Genomic DNA, 24,941 nt, shown 5'->3' with positions numbered 1-24,941 from the left:
ACATATTGTTTTTTTTTACATTTTATAGAATAAGATTATAGTAGTTTTTATAATACTGTATAAAACAACAATAGTAAATTAATATTATTTTAACACATTAAATAAAATAGTTATAGTTAAAATATTTAATATTTTAAAAAATTACCAAACTACCAAATTTTGAAGCTAATATTGACAAAAATTCAATTTCTGTTGACGACAGTGCTCTTATTTATCGTTCAGAAATTATGCACGAATGGCGAAACTCCTCTAGAGCTTCAAGCTATAATTTCATTGACTGAGCCAATATATGTTACCCCAAGAAAAATTGAATAATCCCATAGAAGGCATACAAAGGAGGTGTCAAGTAGTCATCGATACTCCCAGAGGACAAATAACATGCTAAGTATGTATATAAATAAATTTATTTATTTTTTATACTTTTACTTTTAATTAAAAAATTTTAAAAGATGAAATAACAAAAAGTCAATGACAACGCGATTTTTACTTACTCTTTTGAATTTTTCTCAGTTGGCATACTTTAAACAATTGATGTTTAATATAATTAATGATGTTCTTGTAACCATAGTTTTTATTTGTCAAATTTTTGAAAGTCAAATAACGTAAAATTAATGAAAGGTTTTACCGCAAATGCTTCGATCTAAATTACTGAAAACATTTTGAAATTGCCAGTATTAACTCGCGATGGAGGTGTTTCGTAAAGAGGACTTGGATGCCAAGAACAATAAAACTTTGGAAAAAGTAATGGAAAATTATAGTAATTATTTAAAATTTCAGCGAGACCTGAGAAAAGCCAACCCGAAATATAGTGTTAACACTATAAGTAAACGTGGGGCGCAGCTTTGGCAATACTTAAATGCTCCAGATAAAGCATTACGGGACGAGAGATCTCAAAGCAATAAGAAAAAACAACATAAGGAGACAGTCAAGGCAGGTGTCAATTCTGTCAAAAATAGTGACAAGTTTAAGACGGCGCTCAAACGACGAGCAAAGTCCCCTAAATATGCGACGAAACGAAAAAGACCTAGACTTGAAGTCTGTGTGAGTACTAGCTTGGAACCTGAACCAATGAGTAGCCAGGTAACACAAAGACCTCAATTATTAAAGGAATTAGCGACTGAAACGAAAGCATCGAAATCTCCAATGAGAAGGAAAATAGCGAAGAGACGAACTGTGTCCCAAAAAAAGGCGAATGCGAATGTAACTCTGGACAACGAAGCTCGAGAAAGATCAGTGTTGGCGAAGAAAACAGCACAATTATTGAAAGATTTGAACAATGAAGCGATTGAAGGCCAGTTGAAAAAGCCAAATAAACTGAATACCCCATATTCAAAAGCTGCTCTTCCAGAAGAATATGGTTCACTTCGCATGTCGGAGTTCAAAAGTCTGAATGCAACTTACTCTAAATCACCTAACCATTCGATGGTTGGAAAATCGCCAAAGAGAACGAATAAATCGAAAGTAAAAAGAAAAATTAGCTCAAACTTCAGCTCAGATGAAGAGTACGAACCAAAGATTAAGAGTCGAAGAGAACAAAGTAAACCGGCGAAGTCCTCAAAAACCAAAAAAGTGACAAGAAGACAAGCGGGAAATAAATCTACATTAAAAAGGATAAGATCAGTCGTCACATGTGGTATTGAATCCCAAGAAGCTCGTAAGGCATTGCCAAAGAAGCGAAAACCCCAGAAATCAATGAGCACCAGATCTTCAAAAAGACACAACAAATCTAAATTAAAAAAGGTATCATCAAATATAAGCCACAATAAAGTATATGAAGCATTTGATAAGTCATCTATTAGAAGTCGCATGGCACAACTGGTAAAACAATTTCTTGTTGAACATAAATCTACAGACAAACTGGAGAGTGGCAAAAAATCTAAAAAAAAGCTTAAACCTAAATTAAAGAAATTGATACCAATAACACCAAAATCTAGTAAAACTGAAGAACACGAACTGGAGAGTTTAATGCACAAGAATCGAAGTACTCAGGTTTTTATGGATTCAAATACTGAAAATAATTACCCATCGCCATCAAACGTAATTAACCGAATCAATTCAGCGCAGCAAAGTAGAGCGAGTAGCATTAAAACAGATGACAGTTTCAATTTATTGTTCAATCCGGCACATAAGCCACCGATGAAGAGCAAAAGTGCGGTTCTGTACAATGAATTGACTGGGAAAAATAAACCTCGCTACAAAAAGAGCAGACAATGGATAAATCAATCTAATCTAATGGAAGTGAGAGCAAATATCAATTCAATACGAACAACTCCAGCTACTGATTAGATAAACGTGCAAACGCTGATTAAATATAATAAATGTTGTATTTGATTCCACATTCCACGCTATTCATGGCATATTTTAATATCATACAATTCATCTAGATATTCAATAATATTATGAACATTTTTTATTTTTCGTTAACCAAACGATGTAATTAAAATTTTGGCAAAATAAAGTACAAATTTTGATTATATTTGTATTTTTATTTTTCGTAATGTTAAGTAAATATCAGACTTTTATGGACAAAAGGAAAGTGGCTACTATGTTCACTAAAAGAGCGAGTACGAACAAGTATGAGCGAGTGGGATGATCACTCAAGAATCATCTGATCATCAGACTCTCACTATCAGACCATTAATACTCAGCTAATTTTATATGTATGTGAATATAAATCCAACAGAAAACCAAAATAAGAAAAGTCTTCATAAATAAGTGGTATGATGAAACATCACGTTCTGGTATGTTTCTTTCCTTTGTATTCGAATTTTGACCACCGTGCGTTGATTGCCACAGTCCGTTTTGCATGCGACATTTTGGAAGACGTCCGCTAGCCAGCAAGTGAAAGTGGTAAGTAAACGCTGGCTCTCCGTTTCTGTCTATGTGTGTGTGTGTGTGTGTGAAAGTTAAACTCTCTACCACGGCCGCCTAAGATTGCCCTCAGTCGGCTCTCGAAACCGATCGTGAGTGCGCACACCAGTGATCGTGGTCCGTTCTTCTTTCTTGTTCGCGTCCAAGAACAATAGGCCAAACCGTAATGACTTTTGTGTGACAGTTGTGGTCCGTTCTTTGTATATAGTCTTGTGATATTAGATTTGTAGATTGAGTTCGTGCGGGGGTGGAATTAAATGGAACACTGCCAGAATGAACAAGATACACTCAGGAGTACTAGCTTTGGTCTTGGGCATTTTTTTCATACATGCGGCCGACCCGCCATTCGAAAAGAACACCGGTAGTTTTCTGGAGTACACTAGCGCGAAATACTTACCATTCACCAGTACCGGATATCAAACCGACTCGACCCTCTTGGCACCGAGAATCGATTCACAACCCGATCTACAATTGAGTACGTCCAAATCTAGTCAAGTTGAGAACACTGAGAATTTACAGCAATTCCACAACTATCTCATAAAGATACACAACGAGACCAAGTCCAACGGCGACACTACGGAAACTCCAGAAGAGAAAAACTATGATGTAATTAACAAGTTCTTGAATAAAAAAGAGAAAACTCAATACGAGAAATTGCTGGAAAAAGATTTCATAAGACCGTTGCTTACGCTTTACCAGAAGCAAATACATCAGGAGCCGGACTTTATTGCTGGCAATTTTAGTGACTCATCTAGAATATCCAAGGAAGATTACGTCGATGATTTCAAAGTCCTTTCCAAAGATGAACTGGACATGTTAATACATGGCGGAGAGACCTACCAACACAATGAGGAACAAAACGTCAATCAAAACTTTGACCAAAAAGTTAGACGTGATGATAACATCGAAGAGAACAATGACAATGAACATATTGGTGAAATCCTCCCGCCAGATTACAAAGAGGAACCAAAAAAAGAGAATATTCATAGATTTTCTCCTGTGAGAAGAAGACTCACTCTCTACAACCCTTACAGGCAACGAAAGTCATATGATTACGAAGACGGTTTCAAGCCTGGTGGTCCTTTCTTAGATAATGTAGATTTACCTAGATTAAGGAAACCAGTCACCTTCCCAGGAGAAAGATTTCGGCCGGAATACGAACCTTCGGCTTCCTCGGGAGATGGATTCGATCCAACAGGCGAAGAACCTAGATCGGTTTTCTCCAGACCTCCAAGACTGAGTTTGCCACCAAACGAAGTGCCAGGCTTCAGAATGCCGAGACGGTTTAGAGGTTATCCTAGTTTTTCGGACGGTTTTCCCACTGGAAGGGATCAATTTTTTGATCCGGCCAGATACCAGTCCGGCTGGAGTGGGTCAAGGAGACCCCGAGTAATCTTCCCCACAGATTTAGTGGCTTTCAGAGACCCGGTTCAGACCCAAGAAGAGTCAGATTGGTTACAGGGAGATAACAGTTTGCAAGATCTGCAAGACACCGACACTAGAGATAGAGGTTAGTTGGCAATCTTATTTAGATTTTGCACTCTGTTACATATTTTTACACACAAAAAACTCAAATTATTGATGTAAATATTTATTTGAATGCTGGCACTATTTACCTAGTTTCATTGAATTCTTTATGTTATTTAATTAATGCAAATGTATATTCTTCTCTCTTTAGTCTTTTTAGATTTCTAAAGATTTTTTATTACGTCAATTTTGAATTTATATTTTAATATTTGTTCGTTTTTTTTTTGTTTTCTTAAGATGGTTCTGATTCAAGAATCTTTCGATTCTTTATATGGGAATAATGTCTATGGCTATTATTATAAAAATTAGTTTCTTTTATATTTAATGATGAGCTAAATTTGCATTACAGCAAATAAAATAAAAATGAATAATTTGTCCAAAGCTGTTTTGGAAATCTGGACAAAAGCCATCATTAAAGTCTTTTTAATTTAATTTTATTAATATATATTTTAAAAACAGACACTAAGTTATTTGTAAGATTTCTGGATACTTTTGATTTTTATATTTTCACTTTCTCATCTTTGGCACATAGATTTCTGACTTATTGAAAATGACGTATTATTAAATTTGTTCAATCTATTTTCAATAGATTTAAAGATTTCCAGTATTGTTAATTAAGAAAGCTATGAAAATGTATATAATTTAAGAAAAGCATTAACACTAATATGCAATATTTCAAGTTCTATAAATTTTGAAAGTAAATTTTTGCTTGTCCATTGCGCCTCGTTGAATTTCACCGGTACTTTAATGAAAATCACCATAAAAAATGTCCAATAAAATTTATATTTAATGCTAATTAATGAAAGTGCGTTTTCTAAATATTGGTGAATTACATGCGTATATTGGAAAGTTCAGTAATTCATTAAACGACTTACAACAATGATGAATTTTTATTAAAATTCGGCAAAACAAAGAATTTCATTAATTAAGAAAAAATAAAAACATCAAGCAAAAAATATTAGTAGTTTTCTCAATTAAATTCAACTTAACTAGATCATGGAATTATGAATTTTATTCAGGAAGTTATTAAAAATACATAAATTTGTTGGCTACATGCAATTATTTAAATAAATAGGAAATATCGATTATTTTTATAATATAATGACTTCCTGACCTCTTTACCACATGAATAACTGTTATATATTTGTTCAAAATAAAATACACTCAAATATTTGCGTGGCGAAAGTAATTTTTCCAAAATCACATTTATCATAACACTTTACTAATTAGTGATGGTCTGTTGAGTGGCTGAAATGCAGCGTCTTGTGTTATCCGTACGTGAATAACTACTTCGCGAATTACAGAACAAACAGACTACAAAAATCACATCTCATTTACAAAGAAATTGCTGTCGCAGGAGAAAACATATAATATTTTAGCTAAATAAATAATGCTTGAAGTTAAATGCAATATAATTCAGTCAGCACGGGAACTTTCTATAAGGAAACTTATGTTTGTTGTTATTTAAAATGCGATTTTTACTAAATAATATTTTACAATAATTTATGCGTATTAAAAACGAGAACAGTCAAGATTACACAGTTAATAATCGAAAACAACCCAGTGAATTAACTGTAATGTGTAATTGTTCCAAACGAATTTAATACAATGTAGCATGAAAATGGATATTAATATTAATAATATCGTTTACGAGTAATTAAGTTGTGAAAAACAATACAATTTATGTGGGATTGCATTTTATAATTGTGCTGCTCTAAAATTTACAACGCCATTGTCCTAAGAATTCAGGTCAGGTTCGTCGTCTTACCGATCACCGGAGTCTCCATATAACCAGGATGTTTTTACGGAATAATTAAGTACCTAATGACTAATATATAATTATGTTCAATAGTAAAAGTAAATAGTTAATGGACTGGTTAAAATTATTCGGTGATTTCAATAATTTAACAATAACTTTCTGCAATTATTTGTAATTAATATATTAGCACACATATGAATGTTTAGAATTATAAACGTTCATTAAGTTATATTAATGTATTTTTGTTTATTTATGTACTTAACTTGTCTGGAATTACCGTTGGTTTAAAACACTATTTCATCGCTTAAACTGCAACGGTCATATGTTCTTATCGAGATACGAGATCTCTACCAGTTTGTTCACTTTTCGGTGGTACCGTTAGTTCCGCTTCTCATACTATTCACTTTCACTTGTTCTTACGTTTTTCTTTGTTACCGCTGATTTACATATCAAAAATGCGTGCGACACATATGTTTGGTGCGTGTGCGTGTTCTTCGTCGCGTCTGTCTGGTAATTTTTGGAATGTTGATAAATTCACATAATATCTCGTAAACATTTAAATTTTTTATTTATATTTATATCACATATTCTTATATTCAAAATAATACTACAGAAGAAATAAATAAATACAATATAAAAATATTTATTATATAATTGTATAAATATCATAAATTACAAATATTCTTTTAATATTTGGCTTAAAAAATTAATACATTAATTAAAAGTAAGAGAGTATAAATGGCAATAAATTAATTGAAATTGAATGAATATTGAACTTTCCAATAAATTTCATTGAATAGAGAAAACTATAGAACTAATAAAATTAAATTATTCTAACCAATTCATTATTAAAAAATATGTTTAATATTAATATTTTATTACATTATTATAATATAAAAGCATTTCACATTTGTAGATCTTAAGTTATTTAAACAATAACAATATATAAATATTTTATTTTTCTCTGAATTTTGATGAATAATAGTTTAAAAGATAGACGATTTTTTTTTTGTTAGACTACTATATCATTTTAAAGAGATAGTTTTCCATTGAATTCAGCATTATTCAAAAAAGCATAATAAATTTTATAAAAAAATGGTGTATTGTGTCTGAAAACATCAGATACTTCAGCTTCAGTTTTCACAAAAAGTTGAATGCTTATTAGAATATTTTTAAAAGTGTATAACTCAGTCATGCATTGTGTGAACTGTCAAAATGGAAATGGTACTTTTTTTGGGCACTAAGATTTAAACTAATCGTCAGAACTAATGCACTAATTCTCTACCTGAAATTTTGAGATATTTTTGACACTCATTTAGAAAAATGAAATTTTTTAATTCTTCCAGACTATATAATATTTTAGTCTAATTATAATTTTCTGACTAGAAAAAATGTCAAAATGTATTTCTGTCGGGTTTTTTATTCCTCACCTTTCAGCTATTATTCATTAGAGACGAATTATAAATAAAAAAGGTACGGAGGTGGTACTGTCTTCAACTGGCCACACAATACTTGGTTCTGATGTTTTGAAGTTTTAAAAGAGTGTTTCAAAAGACTATATTATATATCAAATCTAAGTATGAAAAGAATTTACACAATACAATTAAAATGATGATTAATAATGAATAAGGATGTAATATTTCAAAATCTTGAGACTTAATATTTGTCTTTTAACATTCTTATCATACATATCCGCTTCAATCATCAAATAAGCAATCATCCATCATTATCATGCTAACACTACAAATACGACACAGACAGGCAGTAAACAAGACAGACAGACAAATCCGTAATGTAAGTACAAACAAACAGACAGACTAGACAAGACAAAACAGATATTTGGTGTGACACAATAACCTGAGGTGTGGTTTCTCGTTCAAAACCAAATTGCAGGCACGCAGGAGTACTGCGCGAGTGGCGCGACCTGCGAGTTCTTTTTGTCATGTTGGCTGAGCGGCGGATTGCTGGAGATGCCCTGCGAGGGCCTGCTGAGGGGCTGTTGCGCACGTGGCGAGAGCAAAACTGGAGTGAGCGGTGGTCCGGCGATCGGCACCATCGAGGCGCCCCGCGAGACCGCCAAGAGCCCCGCGGGACTGCTGGATGCCCAGATCAGTACGTACCACAATATGCATGGGATGGGTGTGCCGAGTGCCGATCGCTTGGCGACCCGACTATTCCGGATAACCGACTCTTTTTTGCATGGCAATTGCATGGCATGGACACATTCTTCTGCATCTTAGAGCCTCCACGTACCCTGCGACATTTGTGCATGTCGATGGGGTTTCTTTATATTCAAAGGCTACATGTACATATTACGTATTGACAATTGAACGATTTCATCTGTACATAAATAATAACACATAATAACAGATTCTTACTCGAGTAGTTATTGGACATGACTTTATCACAGATATTCGCACGTTAAATCAATTAACTTTGGAGAAAGTTGAAGGAACATTTTTGAGAATGTTTAATGTACAAACAATGGTTCATAAAACATTTTCATCGTGTTCCTAGAAAATGTCAAATATAAAAATAAACTTTGGATATGTGAACACTAATCAACCATAAGTTTGGTTTTCTTATTTACTGATTTACATGTACTATGTAGGACAATCAATTGAAATAAATTATTATTTTAATTAATGGACATATTCATAAACAATCTCGAAACACGTCAATTTTAGATTAGAAATTACTCTTGCAACAAAAAATTACATCGCTACATTCATCCTTTCCGATTAGTAGTTGCAGTTGCAACACCTGTTTAAATGGGAAGTAAGGGCTTGTGGTACATCCTATAAAAGTCTAATATTAAATAACTTCTAATTATTTTTATTGTTGTAAATTTATTAAAAATTGTTTTTAAATTTATAGCAAAAATTAACATTGAAAATTAATTAAAATCGTATTGTTTTCAAATTTATTGCAAAAACTCAAAAATAAAATAAATATAATCATAACAAAAAATAATCGACATTAATTTGTGCATTGTATTTAAGATTGTGATTATGATTATGTGATTATAAACAATAATTGTGATTTTATTTTATTTTTTTTTCATGTAAATTTTGGAATAAATTTGGGAAGAATAACAATTTTGAAAGAAGAGTTCTGAAAAGACTTTTTAAAAGATGTATAGCAAGTCCTTATATTTCCCATTTAAAAATATAGGGGTTGTAACTACCACTCAAAGGGTGTTCAATGTAACGATGATATAATTTAATTTATTTAATTACTAATATTTTATTAATATATTTTATAAATATGATCAATAATTAAGATTATTAATTTATTTCATTTGGCTGTTCCATATTATACACAATAAATAATCGAAATAGCAATATTTTCCCTTGAAACCTAATACTATTAAATCTCCGAGGTGTTAAATAATTAACTTTTGATTAGAGTTTTGTGTTGACACATAAATGATTTCTCAATTAAGGTAAAGTCGGTCAATATAATTCGGCTCTACTTTAGGTACTTTATAATAAACTAAAATAAATATGGATTATTTAAGTAGTAACTAGTTTAATTAAGTAGTTCATCTAGTTCTAAATATTTATATAAAAATAATTAACATGGTCATTTTTTTCCAAGCTGCAAGAGTACCTAAAAAATTAAAGTTAATAAACTTCAACATTTGGGTCATCCTCAGTTTTTTCTTCGATCAATTAGTGCATTAAATGCCTCTAATTGACTTGAAATAATTACTGCACTTGGACATACATATTATTATTTAATGGCGGTTTTACATTTTCCTATTTATAAAATTGGCAAAAATTTTCATTTGAGTAATAAATTGGTTTTAGAATAAATTCTGGTTTACGTCGATTTGGCATTTTAGTAATTTTTTAAAACATCTTTAACTTAACCAATTTTATGCTTTATAAACTGTATTTAACTTTGAAAGTTGCCAATATGTAAACTACTAATGATAATTTGAATCTATTTCAAAATTGCCATAAAATAAAGGCAATAAAATAAAAACTTTTTGGCCTTTTTATGAAAGAACATAAATCTCTCATCAAGATTTGTTTTGTATTTATTGTTAAATTTTCTTTTAAATTGCTAAATATTTCTGAATACAAGAAATATTTTTGGATTTTTCTTATTGTTTGAATAATAAAAAAAAAAACTTATTTATTTTAAAATTTATTTTTAAATAGTAAAAGTAAGACACCTTAAATTAAATTTTTCACCTTAATTAATTACAATATGTAGATTATAAATTAGTTTTTTTTATGTTTCATATCTTCTATCTAAAACTTTTTACTTTTACATCATTTTATATCTAATTTCTATACTATATTTTCTGTTTCCTCTTATATGTACTTATAGAAAAACTTTTTAATTTCATACTAAAATAAAAGACAGACTTATATTGACTCTGAATATACCATACAGGACACAGAAATATGTAATAAGCTTAAAAATGTATACTTCACTTTTGTAGTAGTAAAAGTGCCAAAGCTATTAAACACAACTACGGTATTAAAATTTTATATGTTGGAAAATAATGGTAAAACTGAATATCGGTTGAACTATCTAATTTTTTAAGACTACTCACATAAACAGAAAATATAATAAAACCGGATATTCTAAACAATATTGTTACGAGTACAGTTAACGGAAGAATAAATGTGACATTTTGAACATGTTATGATGTTCTTGAAAAGAGTGTGTAACATTCAAACATCTCGTGTGGTATTTCCAAATGTCAAGATTGGGAAAGGAGCCGAGTGACATAATGCAAATTCGAATTTAAATAATGTAACCGTGAAAACCATGTGTTTGAAATATTGCGATTATGCAATTCGAAATGCTTTCACTCAAATTTACCGGACGTTTTAATACGGATGCATTATGTTCTTAAGTAATTCATCGCGGAAATAATGACCATTTGTTGATTGTTGCCGGTATCGCTTTTGTTGCGGAGATGCAACAATAATCGTCAAACACGTAACGCGTTACAAATAACTGGTTGCGTCGGGGGTTCCCCGTATTATGTACGGCCGACGCGAATGAAAAAATTAACATTATCTTGGATTGAAAGAAAGAAAAAAAGCGTTTTATAATATTTTCGCAGTGTTATTAGACTGTGCGAACAGAAACCGTAATTTATTAACGATTCAATACGAGACTCGCTCGTACGTAAGTACAACGTTGATGTTCAGTTCGCAAGAAATCTTCTCCGTCTGCCTTTCTACGGTAATCGCGTGGCGCGCGATTCGCGACGATCTCTTGAAAAGTAAAACTTTCTTTTTACTTTCGTTTATGGGTCAGGTTTTTTTTCGCTTTGCTCCAGTCGACGATCATTTATTCAACGCGCGTTAGAGAGTAAATCGAAACGTGCCAGCATAATTAGAACTATTACAATTAATGCGTTATATAGTCGCTTTGTATTCATTAGCGTGCGCCAAACTTACATTTTCATTTTGGCGTATTGTGAAATTCACTGGGATTTGTGTAATAAAGCTGATTGGCTTTTCGTGTACGTTTTTTAATTCAATTAAAATCTGATTTGGGATTTCAAACGTGTATACATTTTAATGAATTTTTTATGTTCAAATTTATTTCCAAATTGTAATACAACACAAATAAGAAGATACTTTAATTATTTACAGAACAAACACCAAATAAAGTTTAAAAATAAAAAAATAAATAAATAAAATGGGTCAGTTATTAAGAAATAAATTATTCCATATATATACTTTTTGTATAAATATTAAAATAAAAAAATACTTAAAAAAATGAAATAATCAATAACACTGAAGAAGAATAAAACTCATTTACTGTTACTGAAAGAAATTTGAAATACTGTGCCAAACTAACAAACTTTTTATTTTCCTATCGAGAAAAAATATTAATGTGATATTAAATAATTTTAAATATAATGTTTGGTTTCTATTTATCTTATTTAAAGATTCATCTTCATTTACTTATTGAATTTAAATATTGTTATAATTGAATAGGAGATTAGAATTCACGTCATAAAAAAAGACTTTTAAATAATATAATTAGCTGACTAACACACAATATTAAAGAAAATGGGATAATTAAAATTTATTTATTGATATTAATAAATTATATTTCAAATATAAAATTAAATATTTTCAGTTCAATGAAATTCATTCAACAACAGTAAAAAATAAAATTTGAGTTATTATTATCGAAAATTAACTTCTTATTACATATTTTATATTCATTTATTACTAGAAAAACTAATTTTAATGAAATCTTATTTTAATAAGTTTCTTATCTTATTTTAATACTTTAATATTGAAAATATTTTAATTTTAATATTTTTAATAATTAATTAAATAGTATTTATGGCTTTGTTAAAAAATTGATCCCAATTACATATATTATTATTTTAATCTAAGTCTTTACAAAAGATTTTAGGTAACACGTTTTTTAAATAATACAATTAAATTTACTTCTCATAATGTTATAAATATAAAATTAAATTAAAAATTTAAAAAATAGTAAATTTCTTATATATTTCATATTAATTTACTATTAGAAAAAACTTTCTTATCCAATAAGGGAAAATAATATTTTTCAGTTTAAAATATTCTAATATTGATAATATTTTTCTTTTTTTTTATTATTATAATAAACAATTAATTAAAAAAATACTATGTACCATATTATTTAATTTAATCAAAGTAGTTAATTTCTTATATATTTCATATTAATTTACTATTAGAAAAAACTTTCTCATCCAATAAGGGAAAATAATATTTTTCAGTTGAAAATATTCTAATATTGATAATATTTTTCTTTTTATTTATTATTATAATAAACAATTAATTAAAAAAATACTATGTACCATATTATTTAATTTAATCAAAGTAGTTAATTTCTTATATATTTCATATTAATTTACTATTAGAAAAAACTTTCTTATCCAATAAGGGAAAATAATATTTTTCAGTTTAAAATATTCTAATATTGATAATATTTTTCTTTTTATTTATTATTATAATAAACAATTAATTAAAAAAATTACTATGTACCATATTATTTAATTTGAGAATTCAAATCCTCAGAAAAGATTTTGTGTAAAATGATATAGATATTTTTAAATAATATAATTTGTTTGATTTACTTCTAAAATATTAACGAAAGTGTTGTACATACAATTTATTTCTTCATATTAAAACTAATGTTTCAAATTTTTATTTTTTTCAATTAAATTCAATTTATTAAATTTATTTTTTTCAATTAAATAATAATATTATATATATATATATATATATATATATATATATATATATATATATATTAAATTATTATTATTTATTTTTAATTTTTTTAGGTTATGTTTATTGTATTTTTTTAATATATTTTAAAACAATTTTATATTTAATATTTTTTGTTTAGTATGTTATCATTTATCAAAACTTTTTCAAATTCCCTAATGTATAAATATTTGTTATTGAAACTGGTGTAAAAATGTATTATATCGGTGTCCGGACCTCCACGGTTCAATAAATAAAATGAAAAATTATCTTGTAACTTTCAGGTTGTGGAATATCAACTTCGAGGCAACAAGCACAAAGACGGATCGTGGGCGGCGAAGAGGCAGGCTTCGGCACATTTCCTTGGCAAGCGTACATCAGAATTGGATCATCTAGGTAATTAAACCGTTTTGCATTTAATTTAAAAGGACCAACGGAATAACTTTCCTCTATGGTCCGTTGCATTGTCCATCCATTTATTGCATTAAGAACGAAATTAAAGTTAAAGTGCTTTCACCGTTGCGTAGAATTAGCTTTGTATGTGACTCGCGAACGTTTAAAAAAAATTAACGTTTATAATTGCTCATTATGCATATAATCGATTTCTTAATTAAATTTGTCATTAATGTGATTGCATATAATCAAATCGGTTAATTATAATGTTTAATTTATTACTAAGCCAGTAGCTCAATTAGTTGTGGTAATTAATCAAAAATGGATGCATGTATTAAGAAAGTTTGTGAAAAGCTTTTGAAAACTTTACTTCAGTTTTCGACATCATTTAAGGGAACCAACGGAAAAACTTTTCTCCATGGTCCGTTGACTTGTCTGGCCATTGTTTTTAGAACTAAATAAACCACGCTTTATGCTTTCACCGTTGATAAATTAACTTTGTATACGACCGAAGACCTTCATGAATAAAGCGTAAAAACAAAGACGAGACGTCTCACTTAATTACTTAGATGTGAGTGTCAGAAATATAAATATATTTACTGTTTTATTTTCTGTTCTTGTTCACACAGACACTAAAATTTATCTAGAGAAACATATTTGATCTACAAATTAGTATTTTCAATTTCTGAAAACCGCAATTAATTTCAGTCAGATTAAGATAATTTGATGACAGTTACGTGCATGCATAGATTCAATAGAAAGTTCGATTAGTCCACATTGGAAATTTTGATTTAATTACAATTCGCGACATTGTAAACTTGAGACAGTGATTTATTATAACGAGCGTTGGATCAATCGACGCTGGCACGTAACACGCAATTTCCGAACGAAGTCGCGTGCATAAAGTCAAACGAAATAATGGGTTATTAAGGCCAGTTTTGCCAACTTTCGATGCGTTCAATAAACTAATAGAAACAGAAAGTGAATCACAAATTGGTACATACAACAAACGTGTGTATGATTAAATTGAATAATGACGAAATTAATGTGCGGCGCGATGAGTACGGCCCTGGTCACGCGCTAATTCATCGACTTTTACTTTCTTTATATCGCCGCGGTGGTCATTCGAACGCTAATATCTTCGGAACTGGTTTCGCTTATTGAAGAAAGTAAGAGTAAAAGTAATTATGTTTTTTGGACGGTGCCTCGTGATGAATTCAGTGCCATATTTGGCGGTCACGTGGTTATTAATGATTGTTTTGGTCAGGATGCGAAGGACACTCTAGCAAAGTTTCTCCGGAACTGCCGCCGGTTTTCTTTCGTTTGTTTGTCTGTGTGTTGTGATGATACGGCGTCAAGGTGCTGGCGCATTCACCATTTTTTCCACTTTTTCATGTGTGTTCACACAGAAACAGTCTGACCCATTTAAGCTGAGAACACCATCGTAATTTTATATCTATTACTAGATTTTAATGAGAATTATCTCAAAATATAGATAATGGATAATTTTATGTGCGACGAATTTTTTTTTATACGATCCAACTTAAAGTCTTCATTCATCGTTAACTCTTTGTTGAATCCAACGTTTATCAGAATGAGTACTAATAAATCTATGGTAGTGTTAAAATTAATATTTTCTGATATAGTAGTAGTAGAACAAAATATCACGAATATTTATCAACTTCAAATAGAGATTTAACTTATTAATTCTTAAAAACCGTTTAATTCTCATTGCCACCGACACCACAATTCGAATTTGTCTAATTTTCACTAATGTAAGTCATTATGTAGGATATAAAAATATGTAAATTTAATGGAGAAATTAGAAACTGATTTATAAATATGCCCTAATCAACTTCTTACATTATTTGACATAAAAATGCACATCTTGGTTGGATGAGATAAGAATGAAATATTGTTCACTGAAATCGACTTAATAAAGTTACGAAAGTGTTTCCATCGTAAATGAGTAAATTCAAATATTTCTCAAGTTTATTTTCTAGTATTTTAAGACTATATAGAGAAAACGTGATTTAAATATTCAGAGCTAATTTTTTTTAAAACGTACATTGTCGTAAACAATGAAACAATTCAAACACAATTGAAAATACTTTAAAATGTCAAAAATATAGCTTTCTAAAACTAATATATAATATATATTAGAATTTTTTAAATTCAATATTTCGAAATTATTAGAAAAATCATTTTATCTTAGCTAAAGATAAATTAATATCACAAACTAGATCTTTAGACTAATTTAATTATTATTTGCATTTGAAATAAAATAATTGCACATATTATCTCGCAATTTTAAAGAAATTATATTATTTTAACTAGCTAAAAAGGACCCTTTATACGGTTTGTCAAAAAACGTAAATAAAAGACTTATTATTAAACAGTTAAAGATAAGGAAATTGGAACACCCTGTATATATAAAATATTGATAAACACAGGAAATATTTTTTTAAACTATTTTATTAATTTTTTATTTAATTAGACATATTTAATAATATGTAAATAATATAATATTAAAAAATGTTCAAACTCAAGCATAAAATACGAATTTTTGACAGATTTTCAACAATATTTTATTTATTTCTTTGCAATATTTATATAAAAAATATAATATATATTAAATATTTAATTTATATTTAAAAAAGATTCAGATAAATTAAAAAAAAAATACTTTATAAATTTTCAAGAAAAAATAGTTTATAGATAGAATGAATATAAAATTTTAAGCGTATTTTCTTAGTATATAGAAAATTGTCAATAGTATAAAAAATAAATAAATTCGATTGACTATTTTATTTTACTATTGCTAAATATTTTCCAATTTTATTGATCAAATAATCCAATCAATGCAAAGAATCTTTTAATTTTCTAAAAGTAAAAATTCCTCTTAACTATTTAAATGTCTTAAACAACATAATACAGGAGTTGTGTGTGAATGAACATCAAGCTTAAAAACATTTTTAATTGCTCTGTACAACAAGTAATGTTGAAAGAATGTTGAAACCGATTTTTTTCCCACAATATAACATTAGTTAATCCAATTTAATACAAATTAATATTTTTGTTTCAGTTTAAATTTACTTACTTAGTTACATTTCACTAATTAACTGGGTGGAAAACGGTTAAGAAAGAAACTTAAATCAGTGCTGTATTTTTCAACTGTAGAATAATTAACAATAAAACTAGTAAAAAGGGAAAACGAATTTAAAAAATTAAATCATAAAAATTGTGCGAATAAAATTATTTAATATTTGCACAACGTTTCGTTTGTTGAACTGCTGACATGAAAATAATTAACGCATTTCAGTTCACCTTGCTTCGTTTTGTAAAACCTGTTGTGTGTTTTCGACATGAACGGGCAATAGATTTCGACAGAACTTCATTACCATCTTCACCTCCCAAGTCAAATACCGTTAGGATAGACACTGCACTCGTATTACGAAATCTTAGGCAAAGGCCAATAAACTCGTAATCGCCATGGCTTTTGTGCATCAACGTTCATTAACTTTATTTTTTTTTTAATTACTGCCCATCCGACAATTATTAAATTAAGTCGCCCGGGCGTCCTCCGCATGGTAATTAACATACACAGGAAGAACAGACTTGATCATTAAACACTTCAAACAAAAATTAGATTACGAACTTAAGAAAAATTTAATTAACTGGATAACGTTATGTAATTACAATGATTCTGTTCCTTGTTGCGTAATGTTGAATCATCAGTTGTTTAAAGAACATTTCCTCGTCTATTTGTTGGATAATTCTATTATAATTATTTAATTTTTTAAAGCATTATTTTATAGACTGAGTATTTTTAAAAAGTTGAATCGTATATACATTAGTGGTCATAATTATAGCAAATATGAGATGTACGACTTTAATTGTATACCAAATTTTTACTTTAAGGACTTTCTTTGCTCTTTTTGAAATTAAATCGATTACTTACTAGCGGTCTTTTGCTTGTAATAATTATTTAATCATTAGTCGAAGTGAAACTGTAAGAAAACTGAATTCGAAACCCTTGAAAGAAAATCGATAACTGGATAATCTTAATGTCAAAAAAACAATCCAATCTTAACGTCATCTAAAATTAAAGGCAACCTGGAGGAAATGGGAAATTAGTTTAAGGATTGTGAAAAGATGGGTAGTGGATGAGGGTTCGTTTGACTCTAGAAATAAGAAAAACTCTGATTTCCACTAAAAATGTTCAATTTTGACTTGATTAGAATCATATTCACTGGACCACATAACTCGTAGTAGTAGTTTATAAAAAATGATAGTTCTCCTTATGTTAAACATCTTACAGGGGCAGAACTGTACAAAAAGTTTGTTATACACACGGAGGAACATGGTACCGGTTCAATTATGCTATGAGGATGTGTCTTGCGATGGCCCTTTTGAATTGATTTACAGCGATATATTCAACAATAATTTGATTCCATTAATTGAAGAAAAAATGCTCTTAATAAATGTGTTTTAACATGAAAACGATTCCAAATCTCTAGACATCAACTCTGTAGATAGCTTGGGGGATCAAGTTTATCATTAATTCGACATAAAATTTTCATAAATTTACACAACTCAAGAAACTATATTCGGAAAATGATCGAGTCTATGCCAAAACTATAAAACAAAAAGGATATTATACAAAGTATTAATGTTAAATTAAAAGTATTAATGTTAATTAAACACAGATTTAATCATTAAAAATCCCTTTAAAAAATAAAATTACTATATTTATGTCCAGCTCAATATATGTAACATTTTATAGGATAAGAAGTATATTAGTTTTTATAATACTGTATAAAACAACAAAAGTAAATTAATATGTTCATGTTAAATAAAAAAGTTATGGCTAATACATTTAACATTTTAAAAAGTTGCTATAATAATGTCCACTACTGTACGTTCTGTTAAAACTGAATACTTTTTTAACAACAGTAAATTGTCTCTATTTATTAATAATTATAATACATACATGTAAACCTTTTTTATAAAATAGTATAAACAAAATTGAGATTTATATAATTTATTATTGTTGCATTTTTTATTACTGTTAATGAATTAATTATTATTAATTAAACAATAATTATTAAAAATTGACAAATAAGGTAAAAAAGATGGTAATGACGCTTATGTTAAATATAGAATAAACTTTAGACAATTAGGTATTAAAACTATTTTAAACAACATAGTAATAATGTTGTATTAAATTTATTTAAATTAATTTTAAAAATAATTATAATAATTAAACAAACTGTTAAATATTTCCAAGAAATTAATAAAAAATAACTATAAATATATATATATATATATATATATATATATATACTATAAATTACCCCTCCTTTTAATATTTTTCAAAAAAAAAAAAAAAAAATACGTTACTATTGATCGTTCAAAATGATTTATTTGATTTTATACGTAATTAGTGTTATTGTATATGTAATAAATTTATTAAATTTATTCCTGTTAGTTATGCAACTGTGTTACCTTACAGGTGCGGCGGATCGCTGGTGAGCAGGCGGCACGTGGTGACGGCGGGCCATTGCGTGGCGAGGGCCACCCCCAGACAGGTGCACGTCACCCTCGGAGATTACGTCATCAACTCCGCAGTGGAACCGTTGCCCGCCTACACCTTCGGCGTGGCCCAGATACAGGTCTGACTCTGAATCCGAAACCGTCTTCACATTCGAATTCCTTCCTATCCTACTGCCATTGTCATTGTCCACACGAAACGAATTACGTTGTTTCGCAAACACCCCGGTCTATTTTACTAACAGAATTAACGTCGCTTTTTTTCCAACCTCCCACACCGAAAATTCTATTTATGGCTTAATTTCGTCGGAAATTTTAACGGAGAAAGTATTTAATGGATTTATATTCCGGAGTAAATACAAATGAAAAATTATGTTTATGTTTTACATTTTAAATGTGGTGTTGTAACTAATTCTGGTTCAGTGAAATGTTTTAATTAAAAATAACGATGACTAAAATGAAATTTATATTGGAACTTTCAGTCTGGAAATCACGGATTTTTTGTATACATCAGTTAATGGAGGCAATGTGTATTTTATTTGTAAATTAAATTGAAAATTTAATTAAAATTTCAATTGACATTTTAGTAATGAAAGAAAAATTAATAATTGAAGTTTTATTATATGATTTGTGGGCACACATTTAACCAACATAAATCAATCACATAAATTTCAAAAAACCTTTACTTACATATTTTTATTTAAAAGTAATAATTATACAAAACTGGAGAACACATTTATTTCTTTATATTTATGTATATTACTCATTTTAATATTTAATATATTATTAATACAAGACACTTATAAAATGAGACAATGAAAGAAAAATGAATATTAAAAATTTAATAAGCATATAAATGAAGTAATTATAAAATGGGCAAATAATGAAAAATGTGGGATGAAGCGAATATCAAAGAAAATATGTTCAGAGATAGACATCCTCAATTTTCCCTTCTCCAGGTTTTTAATATAAGAAAATAATCGTCTTTTGGCAGTTTATAAAATCCCTATATACATATCTCCTTTTATTTCCTCTGTACTTTGAATTGCTTGCGATCTAATAAAGTTTTTTATTCGGACTTTATCTCGGAATTCACTGCATTAATATACTACTTCATGTGAAAATTCATCTTTGACAATATTTTAATCTAAAAGTTATTCGACATCCCTTTGAAGCGTAATACATCGGCGACGTCTGTGACTTCACGTATCCCATCAATTAATCTAAAACATACATGAACATGGAAAATATGAAATTAATTAAAAACTTGTTTTCGTGCACGCTTTGAGCAGTCAAAATTTTTTTATTTATTTATAAAAAAAAGTTGATGTTGTTTGTCGGGTGTTGAAAAACACTTTTAATTTAAGGCTATTATTCAGCACCAATCACGAGCTGAATGTTTCATGTTTGTTCAACGTCTAAAAACCATCACATATGTAACCTGATTTATAATTTTCACGGCGTTCAATTTCGTTTCGTTCGTTTTGTTTTCCTTTTGTCCAATCAAACATGGAAAAAAATTACAAAACAAACGTTCACATCAACGGGACAACATATGTATGCATAATTTATCAATTTCTCCACACCGATTTCAATAAACATTGTTCGTCTTCCGATCGGATCAGGAAACGCGTTCTTTACTCGGCACTGTCGGGTCGGCAGTAAGTCAATGGAAGAAAATGAAAGTGATTGATTAAAACATCTAAAAATTATGGTGCTCATCCAACTTTCTTCTCTTCAATATTTATGTACGATTTGCTTTTTTTGCGCAGGGACCTTGCTTTCACTTTTCCAAATTACGACACACCGAGTTTTCGATAATGATACAGCTGGAATTGAAATTAAATTGCATCGTTGTATGCATGTGATGGCTCTTTAACGGGTGATTATGTTGTTTTGAATAAAAAAGCACGAGTAAGCAACTAGATAAAATTTGTGTTAAGGAAATGGTTTTACAAATTTTCCACTTGCAATGTTCACAAAAATTGCACCTACTTAAAATAAAAATATACGGAAAAGTTGGCTATACAAATAGGTCAATAATAATTAAATGTACAATACATAACACTGGTTTACAAAAAAAATATATACAAACATTCTTTACATATTTTTAAGGTAATTCTAATTTGTTGAGCACGAAAGCCAGTTCATTCTTTTTGCATTTAGTTTATTCACTAGATAATGACCAAATTAGTCTCTTTCAATTATGATTTTACTTAATAAGCTGTTCAAAACTGCAGGTCAAGATGAATAAATACTTCGTAGAAATTATGCATTCAACAGTACCTATTCATTTCGATGGAAAGAAAAGTAACTGAGTTCAAATTTTAATCATTTTCAGTCACTTTCGCCACTTAAGTAATGTTTTTCAACGATAGATAATTTCAATTTCCCAAGTTTTACATTTGTCGTATTTTACTTTCCCTGATATTCCCAGATCGGACAAGAAATAAAAATGTTATAATGGAGAAAATAAAGGTATATTTAAATTTATTGATATATTTCCATATTTCATCCATTTGAACTGTGAATAAAGCTTTGAATTGAACTTTTACGTTTATATTGGTTAAATTTTCTCCTATAAAAACTAGTAATAGTGCACCTTTATTTGCTGGTCCTTCGAGCTTTGATATCTTTTTTCTATTTCAGCCATGTATTGATGATAAATTTCACTTTATTCAGCGCTTTAACATCCAAACTTTCTATGAAAAAAAAAAAAAAAAACAGATGACTGAAAAGAAAATGCATCTTAATTGTATAATTTGAATCTGGGAATCGTAATTAAATGTTTTGGTTTAGAATATTTGGTAACTAATTGAAACATTTCTTTATAACGTAATTGAGACGTTTGTCCTAAAAACTTTTTAACGATTTTTAAATGTCAATTTCTATTAAACTTTTTAATGATATTTAAATCTACTTCATATACTTTATAGGAATGAGAATTATTGAAATTTAAGAGGAAACTTGTACACTGTCTTCTTGTTCTTCCTACCAGAATGTTTCCTTTTTTATTAGATGTTGTTCTAAAAATGGATATTGAAATTACAGTCGAACTTCGATAACTCGAACCATTTTCCACACAAAAATTCGAGTTACATGTCTCCGAGTTATTAAATAAAATACATACACAGAAAGTTATAAATATGTATTTATCATATAAGTATGATTTAAACTATATATTACAAAAGATACTGTTACATTACATTACTTAATAATATTTTAAAACCTACAAAATAGTTTCCGGCATTATTCTAATCAATCGATAATTGGTTTTAGAATTGTTGCCGACAGGGAATGCCGTTCGGAAATAAGACAGATATCATCGGAAAGAAAAAACCTCGAGGCATTTACCTGGGACAGGAGAAATATTTAATGCCAGTAATCAAGATATTCAAGTAATCGAAGTTTGTGTCAAGTAAAAATTATACATAATTTTTATCTTAGATTCCATTGCCAACGACTTTACTTCGAGTTATCAAAAATTCGATTTATCGTTCGACTGTATTTATTGTCGAAAAAAATTACGTAAGTGACTATAAGTCGACTTAGTCATCAGACTCCATTAATTTTGGACATTGCTTTAAAGAACAAGTAAACCAAAAATCTTGAATTTGTCAATATACGAGTGAATTCAGTTGAAATAAAAATACTTTTCTTATTGATGGTTTTATTGTTCAGCACCCGAATTAACCCAATAATATTTAAAACAAAATTTCTATATTTTATAGACCAATGTAATATAATATAATAAAGTTTGTTTATTGTTAAACAATTTCTAGGAATTCGATATTTATTTATTATTTGTGATTTTCGAAACGTTCATGTGTAAAATGTATACATATATTTTCGATTTCAGGTCCACCCGTTCTTTAAATTCACCCCCCAGGCGGATCGCTTCGACGTGGCCGTGCTCCGATTGGATCGCACAGCTCACAACCTGCCGCACATAACTCCCATATGTCTACCGCCCCGCGGCGAAAGTTTCCTCGGCGAGGTCGGCACCGCGGCCGGTTGGGGTGCCCTCAGTCCCGGTTCGCGGCTTCGTCCCCAGACGCTGCAGGCCGTCCAGGTACCGATCATCGACAACAGGGTATGCGAACGCTGGCACCGCTCCAAGGGTATCGGGGTGACGATTTACGACGAGATGATGTGCGCCGGTTACAAGAACGGCGGCAGGGACAGTTGTCAGGGTGACTCCGGTGGTCCGTTGATGTTGCAGAAGTCCGGCAGGTGGTTCTTGATCGGCATCGTGTCGGCGGGGTATTCTTGCGCGCAGCCCGGTCAACCGGGTATTTATCACAGGGTGGCGCACACCGTCGATTGGATCACCAGGGCCATTGGCTCGTAGTGAACGCAAAATTTATCAAAAAGGCAAACCCAATTACTCTATGTGATGGAAATTAACGAGGCTAATCTTGGCAAAATTAATGTCGTCTCATTAATTCGTAAAATTATAATATTCCTTTTATGAAAGCTTTGTGTTACAAAACCTGTTTTAACAGTAATTGTTTGAAGGACCTTAATTTTATTATCATCTTGTAAGAGAGGACATTTCAATAATTTTCAAATTAATGTCGTCATTGCTTATTTCATTTTCTTCACTCACGTATGCATTTTATCCTTAAACTTTTGCACTTTCTCTACCTATATTTATTTTTGTCGAACTATCTGGTATTTTGTAACTTACATTTATACTTTCATTCTTGACTATTTAATATTTTGTAACTTATGTCTACACTTTCTTTGTAACGTTTTCCCTACATCTCGAACTAATATACCATAAAATCATTGATTTGTTCTAAATAATTGTATCAGTTTTAACTCATTACTTACATCTGTAAGTGTAGGTGTTTTCATAGTTCAATCTTCCTAGTATTTTATAATTTATTATTACATACTTCCTCATCTACTTCCTTAAAAACATCTCTTGGAGCTACTTAATTTAGTACCTAACTTTCTAGACTTTTACCTATAATTCACATTTCTTCCTTTAAAAATTTTTAACACATCTTTAAAAGTAGTTACGTCTTCTATAAACCATTTTTTATGTTTCTTTAGGTCTTAATACTTTCTTTACATTAAATTAATACCTTGTAGCAATAAGTAGCATTTAATTTACTTAATTTATTTCATTTATTTCTTTATTCTTTTTGACATTCTTAGTTCAGAAGTTTAGATGATTTCTGTTAACTCAATTCATCTTTGCTTATCAATTATTTACAATTCTTCATATGCTGTTCTTATTACCTACAATATTCTTTTATCATGCTGAGCTTAAATATAATTTTGAACCTAAAATATTACCAATTTTTCATTTTGATTTTTTCTCTTATTGTGTTCTAACTCTTACAAGGGTCATGCAAAAAATATTTAATATATTGACACATATTGTAGTTGAGGTTACCATTTGGTGTGTAAAAATGTACATTCCACCGTTTGTTTTTATTTTTTTCTTATTTATATACCATGTATATCTTTCCTTAATAATCTATTACCCCAATCTAACAAACTTTAACCTCTTTCCTTTTTCATGTTTATCTTCCTATACTGACTCTGTATTATATTTTGTTTTATTTATTTTTTATTTG

The 24,941-nt window shown here is 29.3% G+C and overlaps 2 protein-coding genes across 3 annotated transcripts; both read left to right on the top strand.

Moving 5' to 3' along the window:
• Positions 1-684: 684 nt before the first annotated feature.
• LOC126266470 (uncharacterized) lies at positions 685-2,286 on the top strand. The gene has a single exon (XM_049970502.1). The coding sequence runs from the start codon at positions 685-687 to the stop codon at positions 2,284-2,286; it is 1,602 nt and encodes a 533-aa protein (XP_049826459.1).
• A 695-nt stretch (positions 2,287-2,981) lies between these two features.
• LOC109598063 (uncharacterized) lies at positions 2,982-24,393 on the top strand. Of its 2 annotated transcripts, XM_020013874.2 has the most exons (5): positions 2,982-4,381; positions 8,051-8,269; positions 13,689-13,800; positions 19,313-19,472; positions 23,210-24,393. In XM_020013874.2, exons 1-5 carry the CDS (start codon positions 3,145-3,147, stop codon positions 23,699-23,701), a joined length of 2,220 nt encoding a protein of 739 aa, XP_019869433.2. In that variant the 5' UTR covers positions 2,982-3,144; the 3' UTR covers positions 23,702-24,393. The 2 variants fall into 2 exon arrangements, with proteins under 2 accessions (XP_019869433.2, XP_019869442.2); XM_020013883.2 differs by lacking the exon at positions 8,051-8,269.
• Positions 24,394-24,941: the final 548 nt, after the last annotated feature.

The sequence above is a fragment of the Aethina tumida genome, chromosome 1 (assembly GCF_024364675.1).
Source record: "Aethina tumida isolate Nest 87 chromosome 1, icAetTumi1.1, whole genome shotgun sequence".
Lineage (NCBI taxonomy): Eukaryota > Metazoa > Arthropoda > Insecta > Coleoptera > Nitidulidae > Aethina > Aethina tumida.
This window is presented reverse-complemented; position numbering and strand designations above follow the sequence as displayed.